The sequence below is a fragment of the Danio rerio genome, chromosome 16 (genome assembly GCF_049306965.1).
Source record: "Danio rerio strain Tuebingen ecotype United States chromosome 16, GRCz12tu, whole genome shotgun sequence".
Taxonomy (NCBI): domain Eukaryota; kingdom Metazoa; phylum Chordata; class Actinopteri; order Cypriniformes; family Danionidae; genus Danio; species Danio rerio.
The window spans coordinates 8110281-8127500 of NC_133191.1; the positions used below are offsets into that span (position 1 = coordinate 8110281).

Consider the following 17220-nt stretch of genomic DNA (forward strand, 5'->3'; position numbering starts at 1 on the left):
ACTATTAAAACAACATGGACAGCAACACTCGCGCACAATATAGGTCAGCTGATTCAGTCATTTCCGAGTGACAAAGTGCACAGCACTTTTTTCTTGTCAATAATAAAGGCAGTGTGGTGCACCTTGTGTTTTTGGAACGGAAAAGCGCACTTGGTGCGATCACCCCCTAAATGTGCAACACATTTGTTAACTTGCAGGACAGTAACACATGCCTACAACACAATTGCCAAAGAAGCAAAATGAAATAAGAATATTGCAGTTTGACACAGATGAGTTGAACCAGCGCTTATGCTGATAGCCTCTGTCCTGGATCTGTGTCATAAGCTCAACAAATAGGTTATAGTTTAAATAATTTAGTGTACAACCCACAAACCAATTTATTTTTTCAATTTGGATACAGTTATTAACAGTTCTTATATAATATCAATAAAAAAGGGCCTAGATAGCATGATCTATGAATCAAACAAATCAGCTGATTTTGTATATTTTTGCATAATGATAACTCTGCCCCAAACTGAGGTTCTCAATTTATAGCTTATAAAAATGTATGCAAATTAATGCAATATCATATGTAAACAACAAACTTGTTATATGCTAGAGGAGCCAATACTTTAGAAAAAGTCAACATATGAGCCATGGGGTTCATTGTCATTCATCACACACAGCATGCGCACAAACCACGAGAGAGACGGAGGAAATAAGTCATAATCAAAAGACAATCTTTAAAGTAATGACTTCTATTAAAAATGTTGACAGAGGTTTATAATATAAAAATAACTGCGGAGCATTAAGTAAATGCAATTTTTCAGTAGAGCGATCCTTTTGAGGTAGCCTAATATTTTTATGTGACGGAATAAAAAAACATATGACGGGAAAAAAACAGCATATGCTGGTAATAAAAAGGATTCAGTCAGTGTTGTAATCTAAATTTGTCATTTAAGTGAAAAAGATCTAGGGCAGGACTATTTATTTTTATTCTTATTATTTAGTTTATTCTTTATTTCTGTGCTGTTGGAAAAACTGCAAGTGCTCTGTTATTCCGTATGCTGCTGTTTGCATGTTAAAATAAATCAGTATTTTAAAATGCGACATTTATTGTGTCAGACACAAAATAGCCACGTTAATTATTTTTTTTATTAAATAATAATCTAATATTAATCTGACCAGTTAACGTTTAATATTCCAGTTAACGAGCGGCGGTTGTTGGTTGGCAAAATTAATCGAAACGAGCATCCCTATTCCAAACCATTCTAAGATTTTATTCTCACAAAAGAAGATATTTTAAAGAAAGCTGAAAGGAAAAACAAATACTAAAGCGAGGTTATAAAAGTATTGGATTTTTCATTAGTTTTATTTCGTTTTGACCTTTTGTTTTCAAATTCAGTAAGTTTTAATTAGTATTTAGAGGTAGATTTACAAGTTTTAATATTTTGAAATTGCTTGGATTTTGTTTAGTATTCATTATTTTTTATTGTTAGTTTTAGTTTTTAGTTTGTTTGTTTGTTTTGTAAATTAGGATATTCGTTAGGTGCAAGACTTAAAATCATCAGAATAAATATTGTATAATAAAAACAACCAAAAAATAGGCTACATTGTTTTCAACACAAGTACACGGTCACTTACCACTACCACCTACCCATACTCAAATTCAAATACAACAACCCACAAGATAGCAGCCTTAAGTGAAATATGTGTTCCTGAGGATAAATCTACAGTAGTGATGGGAAGTTCGGATTTTGTCAGCAAACCAGATCTTCTGTGACAATATTCCCAAATTTGGACTAAACAAATCAAACTTATATAGTCAGCAATTATAATTTCAGTCAGTTAAAATCATGATCTGAAAAGTTTCTTACAATTAGATTTTGCATTTTAACTAAAGCATAATTCAACTTATTTAAATTCAATTACGACTTTCTGTAATGAAATAAACTTGCGTTTCGCCAGATCCTGTTATTTAAGCCCTCGGTTTACCTGCGCTGCAGTTGTTCAAGTTTAGTTCAGACATCCACAGGATGTCATGTACTGTTTGTGTTTGGTTCACTGAGTCATGCATGCGCAATGTTATCAGTTCACCGCTTCTCAAATTTGATCTCCGTGTACTGTTCTAATAGTGTATCAGGCATGTTAAAAAGTTGTTTGCGGATAAGTGCTTAACGTACGTTACTAGAGACGCAAATAGTTTCTAATGATTTAGTTCGATTTGGTGAAATAGTTCAACCGGTTCACTTAGAAGATTTGGTTAAAAAGAACGGTTCGTTCTTGATCAATAATACAATACAATACAATACAATGTGCTTATTGAGCACAAATGTGTTTAATACTTTTTTATATATTTAGTTTAATGTATTAGTCTGCTCGGGCCGTATTAAATGTGTCACTGTGCTGGCAAGTTTAGCCTTTGTTTTGTCACAGGAACAACAGAGAGGATGACTGGAGGAAGACCAGTTGTATCTGGCCAATGGATTACAGATTCTGAGGTGTCGTACGGTCAAACACCTGGCAGCGCAAAGCAAATATATTTAACTCTCAAAAGGCTTACAGTAGACATTAAACACATTTACAAAGATGAAAACGAAGGGTGTTTTTGCTATAATTTTAGTTAAAAGTTTATGTAAATAGATAATACAGTTTTTGTTCAAACTTTTAAAAATGTTTTTCATTTTTATTTCAGTTAAGTAAAATGTTTTTCTAGTTTTCGTTAATTATAATAACCTTGATACTAAGGAAGACAATGGTTACATGTTTTCAGCTTTCTTCGAAATATCTTCAAATGACTTTAATAATTTTAAAAATTTTTACACATTAATGCATGCATTTTGTCTGGGAAAGGAGAGTCTGTGGAAGGCAAAATTAAATACTACAGGTGCACTGGGTACAAATTTCTCACAGTTTAGTACCCATCACAATTTTAGGGTCACGGTTGTGGTATGTCTTGTAATATGATATTAAATAAATAAATAAAAATCTACAAGATAATGCAGATGAGTTAAGCCTTTTATTAATTCAACGTGACTAATAAACTATGACAAATAAAAAAATATTTTTTTGTTTCGACTAACACAACATTTAAGAGCCGATTTAGGAGTAACAACAAGTTCTTAAATGTGGTATTTTCAACAACTCAGAGCCATAGTTCACAGAGAAAGACACAACAGTCGACAAATCAGAGAACAATTCTCTTGATTTCAGAATCGTGCTGATTAAATCATTCACAATCTTTAGCCTAGCTTGTCAGTGTCTATGGCTCTGTTTAGTTCATTTTACTTCTTCACAGTTGATTAGCGAGCCATTTTTTGGCAGACAAAATAAGCATGAAAATTGCATTAAATTAATTGTCCAGCCCTAAATATTAATGAAGCGAATTAATATGTTAAATACATAATTAACTTGAATCAATACTCTGGTTTTCAGTGTCACATTAAAAAATATATATTTAATACACTAATTTAAAGTTTTAGAAACATTTCTTATAAGTGTCAACAATTGAATGTTAATATTATTGCGAACATCCAGAAAGCTTATAGTTTTATGACCGAGATCATTAGTAGACAAATTATAGAAAATGGTTGACATCAAGCCAGTCAAGCCCTCCATCCTTAACTCTAGCCAGTCGGTGTTGGGAACTAAACTAAGAGGGGGAAAGAATCTGCATTCATGTCACAAAAATGATGGATAGTTCACTAAAGAGAGAGAGCAGGGTAGGGGTTTGTCTCTATGGTACTTCACTGACCCAACTAATCCCACACAGAATCCATTCTGGCTGTTTGGGATGACCCTTAACCCAAGGCCTTAAGCAAAAGAAGACAACAAGCTTTTGGATATTATGCTCTCCCATGCGTCACCACTACAAAACAGCAGGCAGGCAACATATGGTGCAAACTAAGTGCTATTTTAAATATGAAGTTAGGATGACACACCAAACTGAATTTAGGTTTACCACTGACCCTGCCTGAATTTCCCAAAATATCATTGATTAATATCTGAAAATAAGCACCCAACTGACGAGTTGCTCCTTTCAAACAAGTTCACATTGGCAGTGGACTTTCACATTACCAGTGGTGCCCAAACACACCCTGGAGGCTATTCAAAATGCTAGGGCTGGGCGATTAATTCAATCGGGGAAAATTGTCGTGCACATCTTCTCAAGGAAAGCACAATGCGATTTGTAGTAAACGTCCTCCGAAGGCCAAAGAGAGCGCTTTTGCGGGAAGACCTACAAAACTGTCCAAATACACATGAAGAAACCCAGGAAATCCCAAGGGGAAAATAGCGGTTACAGAATAAACAGAAGATTTAACTGCTTTCATTAATTTAGAGTGACTAATAAACACACGACTATGGATTCATATAGAAGAAAGAGTCATTTTAGGCAAGTTGAGTAAAAACATGTTATTATACATATTGTAATTTAACATGAAACGTATACTACAGCTATAGTACATTGAGAAGCAAACAACTGTCATTAAATCGCAGAATGATTATATAGACATTATTTTTGACCCATGAACCGAATTAGAAATAAACTTATATATTTTTAAACTTAAATATTTTGTGGTGCTTTTGAGTGTACTGCAACTCTGTAGTAAACTCTGCTTCTTCTAAATGTTTGTGCTTTTACTGACAAAATGTGTTAGAATAAATAAATAAAAATAATCGCCCGTCCCTACAAGATACGATCACACTAGTGCAATTTCGGTAACAATCAGTAACATGTTAACATTGTTGAGTGCATTTAAGTGCTCTGTTTGCAGTGGTGAACTGATGACCTTTACAGCCAATCACAGTCATTTCCGTTGAGCACGCAAACACAATGGCAAATCAGCGGAGTTTAAGAATGGGAAATGTATGTTTTAAAAATTACCATACCAATTGGTACCAAAATTGCAGTATCGTGACAACACTACTGTGATCGTATCTTGTAGGGACGGGTGATTTTCATTAGTAACAAAATTCCAGTATTGTGACAACTAGGAAAAATAGATTGCAATCTCGATTCAACCCCAACACGATCTAAATCCAGCATTTCTATGATTCAGCCAATTATATTTTCAAGTTTGAGAGAAGCATAAAGTCAGTCACAAAAGTCTTCACAATGTTTTATATACAGTGCTCAGCAACGTGAACATCTCTTAATGGTGTTAAAAGTGTCACATACTGTATTTATAAGGTATAATTTACACACAAATGGAATTTCTGTCTTAATGTAATGATGTATTCGCGGCCACAAAAATCACACATGAGCTGACACACCGTTTACTTCCGAAGAGACACGTGCATGCCCACGAATGAGGTCTATTTAGTGAACAGAACCTGCAAAGGCTGTGATAACAGGGAATAATGCTGTAAATAAATGTTAAATAACTGTGTAAAAAAATCATACTTTGAGCGGAAAAATAAACATGCAAAATTTTTCACATTTACAGCTTTGTGCGTACGCAATGTTTTAGTATGATTTCAACGCAAGTCTTCGCACATTAGGCCCCCTGGCATGCATTAAAAGGAAATTTTTTTGCTTTCTGTTTCAAAAACTAATGCAAAGCAACAGACTGTAATGTACTGTAATGTAATGTATATGAATTGCCATCAGTCATCATTACATGCTTTGTAACAAGTAAAACAAGGTTTTAAAAAAAATCGTTGAAGAAATATTTAATGGTACAATATTAAGTGGACTGCTTATCTGGATGTTATGTATGAATTTGGGGTTTTTATGTTTTCAATTGGTCTTTGTTGTTATGTATTAATGTAAGTAGGGGCCATAGCACATGCTATGCGGAATTTTGGCGCACTGCCCCCTAGTGGTCCGGAAATACAAAAAAAATTACTTTTTTTGTTTATAACGGTTCAACCTTTCGTCCGAAACTCATAAGACTGGTCTCATTACATCCGGCAGAGCATGTCGAGTCGAATGATGTCTGATTTTCACAGGTCAGCCATTTTGGGCGTCAACCATTTTAACATTTGGGGAAAAATGCTATATTTTACCAACATATTCACATATCATTACAAAACATGGTATGCATCTTCAACCCCATGCCCTGAAAGTACTCAAAAACTTCTGGAGCAGCGCCACCTTTTGGCCAAAAGTGCTTGGCCCCTTAATTGCTGCTTGCAGCTATATTTTTGTTTTGTGTTTGATGGACCCAAGGATGATTAACCACTACCTTGGTAGTGGCTATTGGAGATCCTAATAAATAACTGGTATAGAAGCATGCGATTTTGGAGGCATCCAGTAATTTAAGTCCTAAGTGCATGTAAAGGGGTGAGACAAAAAGAAAAAAGATGTGAACATTAGGCATGTGGTGTAAATGCGCTCTAATAGACCAGTCCTTTCCGCAACAAAAGGAGTCGATAGGGCAAAGTGTAGACAGCGCATGAATAATGCAAAGGCAATTACTTTTAAACAAAGAGATGGACACCATTAGTCCTTCCATTAATTAAAGAGGAGAACATGGGGATATTAATGTCCGGTTTTAGTGTATTCACATTGCAAAATGTTTAACATCTGCAAACTTGCAATTTATATTACGGTTTATATGGGTCTAAGCAAAGGAGCAGATGTCATGATGGCGCTGGTAAATGTAAGCTCTGAATTGCTTTAAGAGCAGGGACGAGGCTGGATGTTACTCACCAGACTCATGCGCTTACTCACACTACTGTTGACCTTTCGCCAGGAGGATTTCTTAACCTCTAGCACACACACGCACACACACACACACACACACACACACACACACACACACAGAAACAGGAATGTAAAAAGCACCTAATGGCCAGATCAGGTTGTCTCCAACCAGACAGAGATGTAGACAATGATTGAGAATCCCACTGGTCTCCCAGGTGGCTTCTGGGAAATGATGTCATAGCATTCCAGGAGACACAGCCTCCAAGCAAGAGCTTCCCATTTCCCCCCTACTGAGGATCTACGCCACTCTCTATAAAAATCAATCCACATCATCCAGCTATTTTATGTGCATTTTAGAATATCTCATAAACAAGCTTAAATAATGCACTTGACTTTGAAAACTTGTATGAACACAACTGAGTAGGATAAGAGTTTTATGAGATAACTAAAAATTTGCATTAAGGCTTGTTTATATTTCTGCATCGAGTGATCGGCGTGACCCACAGCGCATGCCTTGCGCATTGTCGTGCGTTACACTTCTGCGTGCCGTTTATGCTGCTCTGCAGTAAAACTTCCAAAACACTAGCTGACAGTAGGTTTTTATGTTCCTCTGTGTCGAGTTTCTTCATGGGTGTTTTGTCTTTTCTGAACACTACCCAATATGCAAGCAATTAACACTTGCTTATTCAGAGGTGGGAACCAGCGAGGTGTGGATCTCCATCGCAGGACTCAACACGAGTATACACTCGCTCCATCGGGCTTGCAAGTCTCAGCACTGCCTACACTCATCTAAACTAGCAAGCCGACCAATCACAGAGCTTGCAATACTCGTTGTTGCGACGTATAGATAATTTTTTTAAAAAGCTTCTACTGAGAGTGAGCATTGCCAAGCTTCTATGAGAACCGCAAAGCCTCTACTGAGAGTGATCATTGCCAAGCTTCTACGAGAACCGTAAAGCGTCTACTGAGAGTGAGCATTGCCAAGCTTCTACGAGAACCGCAAAGCCTCTACTGAGAGTGAGCATTGCCAAGCTTCTATGAGAACCGTAAAGCCTCTACTGAGAGTGATCATTGCCAAGCTTCTACGAGAACCGCAAAGCCTCTACTGAGAGTGAGCATTGCCAAGCTTCTACGAGAACCGTAAAGTCCTACTGAGAGTGAGCATTGCCAAGCTTCTACGAGAACCGCAAAGCCTCTACTGAGAGTGAGCATTGCCAAGCTTCTACGAGAACCGCAAAGCCTCTACTGAGAGTGAGCACTGCCAAGCTTCTACGAGAACCGTAAAGTCCTACTGAGAGTGAGCATTGCCAAGCTTCTACGAGAACCGCAAAGCCTCAACTGAGTGAGCATTGCCAAGCTTCTACGAGAACCGCTAAGCCTCTACTGAAAGTGAGAACTGCCAAGCTTCAACGAGAACCGTATGTTTGTACTGAGAGTAAGCACTGTCAAGCTTTAACGAGAACCATAAAGCCTCTACTGAGAGTGTGCATTGCCAAGCTTCTACGAGAACCATAAAGCCTCTACTGAGAGTGAGCATTGCCAAGCTTCTACGAGAACCGTAAAGCCTCTACTGAGTGAGCACTGCCAAGCTTCAACGAGAACTGCAAAGTGAGAGTGAGCATTGCCAAGCTTGTGTTTAATTTAATAAACAGCTACAATTGTCACAATAATTCGGTACCAGTCGATACTGAAATTTTAAAAACGTCCATTTCCTGCGAACATTTGAGGGCTGTCAAGCACGTTTTTAAACACCACTGACCTTGCCATTGTGTATTCTGGAGCGTTTTATAGCCGCAATTCATCAGCGGATCGCTCGCATGTGACTTTGAAACGCTCCAATGTCCTTATATCTGTGGTTACACTCAGTAAACAGCGGTGAGTTCTGTTACCTGATGACCTTCACGGCCAACTACAGTCATTTCTGTTGAGCATGTGAACACAACGGCAAATCAGCGCAGTTTAAGAACGTGCTCAACAGCGCTCAAATGTTTGCAGCAAATAGACGTTTTTAAAATTTCAGTATCGATTGGTATCAAATTTCCGTATCGTGACAACACTAAAAAAACAGCAAGGATGTGAATGCGTCATGTGTCAGAATACGATAATTGGTCGGTGTAGACATCTCACGTCAGCACGATCTAAACGTGTACGCGCTCATTCCGGCAATTTCTTTCTGTGTTCACACAGAGCAGCACTCTGATGACACATGATCCCTTTCAAGAAAATTGCCAGAAAATTTCCAGAAAAGTCTGCATCTTTGAAAGGGGATATTGACTGGAAACTGTGCTTTATTAGCAAATGTTTGTTTTTCCACTTTAATTAACATTTTTGGATGAAAATGTATGTTATGAGCTATGTTTCCTTGTTATTAGCCTTCAAAAAATACAGATAATGCATCTAGGGGACCATCAAGATTCATAAATCTATAGCTTCAATTTTACAATTGAATAATTTATCCCAGGAGAATTTACTGCTGGAAAATATGGCCTAGATGCCTGGTAGACTACAGAAATTCTTCCTGAATTATGTCATGCTATTAATCATGAGCTAGGCACTAAATTACAGTTAAATTGTTCATAATGTCTGAGAAATATATGCGCAAGCCGTGATGTTAATGACAGTAGCTCTGAAAAATATGAGGGGTCAGTGAAACTGGAGTCCCTGCTGTGGGTTTGTGAGTCGGCTGATGGATGGTGCGCAGTGTTTCTGGATGGTCGAGTGCAGTGCATTGTGTGCTGTGTGTGAGCTACGCAGGATGAGCCCACAGCTGATACCAGCAGCATGACAACACATTCTGCATACAGGAATCAACACGCCCACTGTACTGTAAACACTCCAAACACGTGGAGGAAGGCGTGACGAATTTATGCTGGCTTATTTTAAAGAAAAACAAAACTAGATGTATGAAACATTAGATATAAAAAGAGGCTTTTTTTTGTAAAATTAACTAATTAATGTACTGATTAATCATGTAAATCAATAGATGATTTATTAATCATGCTATAATTCGTCACGGTTAATTAATCATAAAGGCTTCTCAACACCGCCTTTCTGCATTGAACAAAACTGCTGCAACTATAAGTAATGCCAACTGTGCATTAGTTTAAAGCTTCAAGCTTGTAAACTGAGGCTAAAGGCTGGTTTATACTTCGTAGAGAGATAGCCGAGACCCACGGCGCCTGCTTTGTGCGTATTCGTGCATTTATACTTCTGCGTGCAGTTTGTGTTGCTCTTCAATACACTTTAACACCTTTGAAAAGCTAGCTGCCAATAAGTTATGTTCCTCTGTGTCGAGTTTCTTTGCGGGTCTTTTGTTTTTCTGAACGCCATCAGTAGCTCAAACTTGCTCTTACAGAGGCAGGTTTCGGTGGACATGCAACAACTTTAATATTAAGATAAACAAAGGTTTCCATCGGTTTCCATCTTCATGGTACTCGACACTTGTAAACACTCAATCCATCGAGCTCCCAGCTTTCAGCACCTCCATACTCATCACAAGTACCAAGCCGACCAATCACAGAGCTTGCACTACGCATCACTACAACATGTAGTTGCATTTTTTGCCACAGCAAGAGCCATATGACCGTGTGAAGGCTGCGCTGGACTATACACATGCACTTGACGCAGAAGTACAAATCAGCCTTAATACACATGCACAATGGATTAACTATGGCTAAGGCTATAACCCAATTAGGGCCGTTTACATATCGCGTTTTTGAGCATGCCAGTTCTTTATTTCTTTTCTTGCACGCATATTAGGAATGGTGTGCACGCGTAACGATGCATTCACGCGCAGCCTTTGACTACATATGTTCTTTTTAAAAGGGAATTACTTAGCTAATGTTTCTTAGATTTAAATTAGACATAATATTTTTATTTATTCGTACTTTTATTTTATTTATTTACTTTACTCTGCTTATTTTCAAATCCAAAAAGAAACCGACCATTATTATTATTATTATTATTAGATTGTATCATTTTGGTTACTGAGCAGCAATAAATAACACTTTCCACAAATCACAAATGTGATTTTCCTAAGCTAGTAGTGTTTAAAAATTAATAAATGCATAATAAGTGATCACCGTAAAACCGTGATTATTCCTCAGACTATAATCGTACAAACAAAATCTATAATCGTTGCATCCCTACACAGCAGTTTAGTTTCTTTTATAATAAAATAAAAATGTTTGCATAAATTAACTGCAAAAAAGCAAGTAAAATAGCATTAATTCATAACACCAAATATTTATATAAAAATATTTCGATTTAAAATACTGTATATAAAATAAATATACAATTGATCATAGCGCACTTTTTTGTATTTAAATTTGTTAAACCTACCTTTTTGTGGCAAAGTAAACATTTAAACGACACCTAATTAGTATTTTGTTTCAAAATCATTTTAATTTTAGTTCAATAAATAGTGTTTAATTGTATTCCAATGATTAACTTACTAAATATGGCTGACAAAAATGTATTGGTATACAAACTACCACTAAATTCAATGACTGTCTTCTGAAAAATGTAGACTCATTAAAAACCATTAATGTGTAACAATCTAATGAATTAAAGAAAAAGGTGTCTGAAATGTAGCATGGGTGAATGGAAAAACAAATGGATGGATGGATAGATGAATAGACACGCAATATTATTGTTGAGTATTGCGATATAGTCTTCGATTTCTTGCGAAATAACAGAAAAGCTATTTTATTAACTATTATTAATTACTAAATAATAGTAACTAGTTTATTACTAGGTTATTACTAGTAATAATAGTTACTGCTTATTAATTTATTTTAAACAGATTATTTACGTAATGACCATATTAAAATGAACAGGTAATAATAAAATTGACTGATTAAATACACTTTTCTGATCCAAAAAAAAAAAAAAAAACATTTAGACAGTCAAATAAAGTGGTGTTGCCAAAATATCGACTTTGGTACCAATCGGTACTGAAATTTTAAAAACGTCTTGTTCTTGTTAACAATAGAGCGGGTTCTTAAGACGCGACTTTGAATTGCTTCAGTGCACCATGCTCAGTGAACACAAATAACATCAGTGAAAAGTGATGAACACAATGGCTAATCAGCCGTTTAAGAATGTTAGCGTAAAACGGATGTTTTTTGTTTTTTTTCAGTACCAATTGGTACCGAACTCGAAAGTTTTGACTAGGGCTGGGCGATTAATCCAACAGCAATAGAAATCGACCTATAAATAAATAAACCTATAATCGATCAAATTTTTCCGGGTCAGCTTTTTTCAATTACTCTCCCTACAGCAAGGGTCGGGAACCTTTTTTCAGCAAAGAGCCATTTCTGATTTTTTTAGCAAATGCATTTTTTTTTAAAGAGTCATTTGGGGATATATATATATATATGAAGCATCACATGTTGAGCAAGTCTGTTGCACATGTTTGCTGTAAAAATTACAATAAAGAGGGAATTGTAATTGTATTTTCAAAAAGAAACTGATTTCTAGTGACAATTAGATTTTTTAAATATGTAATATTATTGAAGGAAGACAACTGGAGAGCCATGTCTTTTTGTTCAAAGAGGCTCGAGAGCCATAGGTTCCCTACCACTGCCCTACAGCGTGTAGAGTCACGTAACCCCGCTCTGTTAAAGCTGATTCTCACTTCTGCATCGAACGCATGGGTATGGTCGGGTGCAATATTCGCAAGCTCTTATACCAGCGCACTTCTTAAAAAAAAAAAAAAGTAACTACACATCACACATTTGCACTACATTGATGATGATTGGAAGCTGCGCCAGAGATGCCTAGAGACGGCATATTTTCTATTATGATGTTTAATAAATACTCAGTGTGTGCTTCCAATTATTTTAATATCAAGTAAATGCACCCTTCATTCAAAAATCTCTCACTTGTAATATTCGAGCATATTTACTGTACAAAACTCATCAGTGAACTATGCGGCCGAATAAATTTAATAAATAAATAAAATAACTGTTCATTAATAGTAACTGAGGTAAAATGTTCAATTAATCGAGATTTTGATTTCAGGCCAAAATCACCCAGTCCTACAACACCAACACAAACTGTCATTTAAAAATGTAGACATTAAGAATCAATGAAAGCCAGGGCAGATATCATAGAATGTAATTTATTGCACCTTCATGGGATATGAAAGCATATATAGTGTATAGCCCAGATAGATATTCGGATTACTCAACTATGGACTAGCAACCTAACTAAGCTTCTCTAGGCCTACATTAAATACAGTGCAAAGGCCACAGGTAGAAACACAGTGATAATTTATATACTATCTGTCTGGCCTGTGATGCTGGTGCAGCTATAGGCAAAAAAACACAGCTTAAACAGAGAACAGCACTTCCCAGATAAAGACTTGGAGGAAAGAAAGAAAACCCTCATGAAACCGCAATGAAAGCCCTCGCATCAATCTAGAAACCATATGGGTGCCTGAAGCTATACTATACGCAGCTGCTCTGCATATTGCTTTGGAATTCATAACACTGGGAAGAAGAAATATAAAGTGCTGATTTCTAGAAAGCATCGTGACAGGCTGATCAAAGTCTGAGAAGCTAACTTCCAAAGACTTCAAACAAATGCATGGTCAGAAAGTCTTCAAATGAAAAAGAAACACTCATCAAAAATGGGAGGAGACAGATGGAACTGATACATAAACAGATGTTTACAGTTGTATACTTTATTAATGTTAGGATTGTTACTTGAATAGGAAGGTTTTTTTTCTTCACTCGCTTATCGGTGAAGTTTTTTTTCCCTCTCTGCTGTCGCCTCTGGCTTGCATGTTTTTGGATCGGTAGAGCTACCCATCGATGAATTTGCTCTTCAGGGTTTGGACTCTCAGTAATGATTTTAAACCACACTGAACTGAGCTAAACAGAACTGAACTTAAACACTAAAAACTGAACTACCCTGTTCCAATTTACTACGACCATTTATGTGAAGCTGCTTTGACACAATCTACATTGTAAAAGCGCTGTACAAATAAAGCTGAATTGAATTGAATAGATAATGAGGACTTAACTCGTGATAATGCTAATAATTGCTAAGAAAGACATTCATATTCATTTTTCGTGATTGAAGAGTTCAGCTGCAAAAGTGCCGTCTGAAATATTCTTCTACAATAAGCAATTTTCTCAGGTTGCAGTCATTTCAATTTTATTGTGATGAATAGGTTATTTTCATCCTCTTTAAAGTAAAATAACTCGACATAAAAACTGATACTGAGACTGATAAAAATCGGTAACACTTTACACTTTTTGTGCATAAACTCTATACTTTTGATTGTCCTTATTGCACATTTTGTTGCACTGCAACTACATTCCAATTACTTCTCATTTGAGTATTAGCATTCTGTGTGCTTAATAGCTGTTGATACTGCTCCTTCAACAGACATTTAACCGACTATATGAAACTTTGCAAGTACATATTTACTTACGCTAACCCTAACCTAACAGTCTACTTATAATCTAATGAGAATTAGTAGGCTTGTAGATGTAACTTAAATTCAACAAAATGCATTAAAGGGATCGTAAAAATAAAGTGATCATCAAAAATCTCATTTTAGAAGAAAATTTCCCCGCTGAAAACAGTTTAAAGCTGGTTGGTTGGTTTTAGCTGAATGAGCAGGCTGGTTTTTGAGGTCTTTCAGCCATTTCCAGAATGATCTTAGCTGGTCAGGCTGGAAATGACTAGCTAAAACCAGCTTGACCAGTCTAGTTTGAGCTGGACATAGCTGGTGTTGGCTGGGCTACACACACACACACACACACACACAGACACAAACACACACACACACACACACACACATATACATGTATGTATGTATGTATGTATGTATGTATGTATGTATATATATATATATATATATGTATATATATATATATATATATATATATATATATATTTTTTTTTTTTTTTAGGGTTACATAATATATTGTATTAGTATTGCTTTTGCTGTGTGCAAAAGTAATAATCACATCGCAAGATCTGCAATGTTGAGCCTAGATTATAGTTGGTCAGGAGCTACAGAATTAATTACTGTTTATATGGAATTTATATGATCTATGCAAACAAAAGTTACTTCATTTTTGCTCGTTTCTAGTCCGAATATCTACATTTCAAAGCAAAAATGAGATTACTTACCCTACTGACAGATAATTTTACTTATTTTAATTTTGTCTTCTTTCTTATGAAGACACTTTCTTTTTTTTTTTTACTTAAACTAAGAATTTTTAGACATTTGGACTGGAAACAAGACAAAGTAAAAAAAAAAATGTTTGCATTGTGATAATTCAATTTCTGTACCTGAATACTGTTCAACAGGCTTTTCAAACTATTTTGTGAAACCATATTCATATTGCAGTATTTATCGCAGAAAAATAAAATATCGCAATAACAGATTTTTTCCAGTACCGTGCAGCATATATAAACAATATAATGATACATTAACAAATATTACAAGATGATTAAACTAAATTTTACGTATTTGTTTTGCACTACTGTGATTTGCACTGCAGATGCGCCTTACATATATATATATATATACATATATATATATATATATATATATACAYATATATATATATATATATATATATATATATATATATATATATATATATATATATATATATGTATGTGTGTGTGTGTGTGTGTCTGTTGGGTTAAAATTCATTGGAAATACTGGGAACACTTGTTCATGTTGTTGTTGTTTTAAGACTGATCTCTATAATTACCATTCAGTGTTCAAAATGAGCCATTAGCAGAATGACACCATAACAGAAATTTTAGAAGACACGTCCTCCCAGATTAGTGACCAACCAGTATGCTTAATTATAAACTGTCCTCTAACTCTTAAATACTTGACTACAAACTCTATTTTTGTAGGCATGACTGTAAATAAGAACAATTTAAGATGACTTTATCCAAAGCCCAACAGCAGCGAAGGCGTGGACACACATCAGTGATGGTTCTTTGACCAACCCTAATGAACCTTGAACCCACAACCTTTCAGTGAGCAGCTCTTGAACCGCACACTAGTAAACAAAATCACCAAAACACGGACTGAACCGATCACAGAAGAGCAAGCTCACCGCGTCATCATGGTGCTGGCAAAAGTCCATCCTCTCCTGGAAAACATTGAGCATGGAGAAGCTGTTGTGGAAGGACTGGGAGATGGAGACCGGGGTGTTGGAGTTGTTGGTGCGGTTGGCCAGGTGTAGGCTCTCCAGCAGGCCCTCGATGAAGTGGTCTTTGGTGAGTCGGACCCTCTGGTGGGCCCTGACGCAGTTGTCGCACAGGTACTCCTGGCAGTCCAGGCAGTGGGAGGTAGCGGGGTTGCCCTCGTCACAAGAGCTGCACTGGGGGTCCGAGAGGTGCTGGGGTCGCAGAAGACCACCGTGATGGACCACCGCAGAAGACCGCCCGTTCTTGCCCTGCTCTTCAGCGGACACCACCACGTCCAGCAGGTTGCTGAAGAGAAAGTTGGAGGAGGGCAGCGCGTCCACGCCCGACTCCGACAGAGACACCTTTTGGTCGCATGTGGGGCATCTGAGCTTCAGGGGGTCGCCGGGGCTCCGCTGGCCCTCCAGGCACTGCCTGCAGAAGGCGTGCAGACAGGGCAGGACGTGCAGTCTCCTGGTGGATGAGGTAGATGAGGAGTTGGAGGTCTGAGAGGACGAGGAGGAGGTAGATGAGTTGGAGGAGATCGGAGCAGAGCAGCCGCACAGCTCCTTGCAGAGCGGACATGTTTGCAGGTCGGAGTCTGGGAAAGACGCCATTTGCGCAGAGGACCACAGAATAACTTCACACATAAAGATGCGTTAAGACACACGAAGGCTTTTCCCGAAATGGTTCCCTGATCAATTAATGCAGATTACAGATTTAGCAGGCTGTGCTGTGGGCTACATTCTTGTCAAATACATTCCTGTTGAAGAGTTTCGATGGAGCTGCGCTCTCTTGACTTTTATGTTGTTGTTATCGACACTATTTCGCAGAACAAACTCTATGCGCAACTTCGCGGGTGCACTTTAACCATTTGGAAACCAAGTGTCATTTTGAGGCCTTATAATCCCTCGGTGTGGGGCATTAACATTGTTGCGAAACATAAAATCCGCTGCGAGGTCCCTGCTCCGATCCTCCCCCACCGCCGCATGACGAGAGGGGCCAACCACGCTGATTCACGGTCACTTTCTTCCGTGCAAAGCGCAGAAACGTCCGTTTTCCATCAACGCGCTGTAGTCTAGCATCTGCGCGTCAGTATTGTCAAAACGCGCTTGCGCGAGCCGCAATTAAATAATTCAAAGTATGTCCCATGTAGCTCGTTAGCACGCAGCGCCCCTCAAGATCCTGTTACTGTGGTGAGGCTGAAAAGCCCCTTTAACTTCCCCCAGTCCGCTTGCTGTAGTTTGGCGTAATGGTCTCAACTAACCATATTCGTCTCGCGTCTGCAGCGTGAAACCAACGCTCTCCCCGCGCACCTCTTCAATCCGCCTTCATTTTTATTGGGAATGAATGACGCCGCCGCGGACAACAACTCAACAGCGCGTGACCATCAAGCGAACCACGTCCATACTAAAAAATTC

General features: G+C 37.4%; 1 protein-coding gene across 1 annotated transcript in view; it reads right to left on the reverse strand.

Moving 5' to 3' along the window:
- Positions 1-17183, reverse strand: part of trim71 (tripartite motif containing 71, E3 ubiquitin protein ligase) — a 50896-nt gene extending 33713 nt beyond the window's left edge. The window contains 1 exon segment of the mRNA NM_001301331.1: positions 15730-17183. Coding sequence (NP_001288260.1) covers positions 15730-16416 — 687 coding nt within the window. The 5' untranslated portion in view covers positions 16417-17183.
- Between the last annotated feature and the right edge of the window lie 37 nt (positions 17184-17220).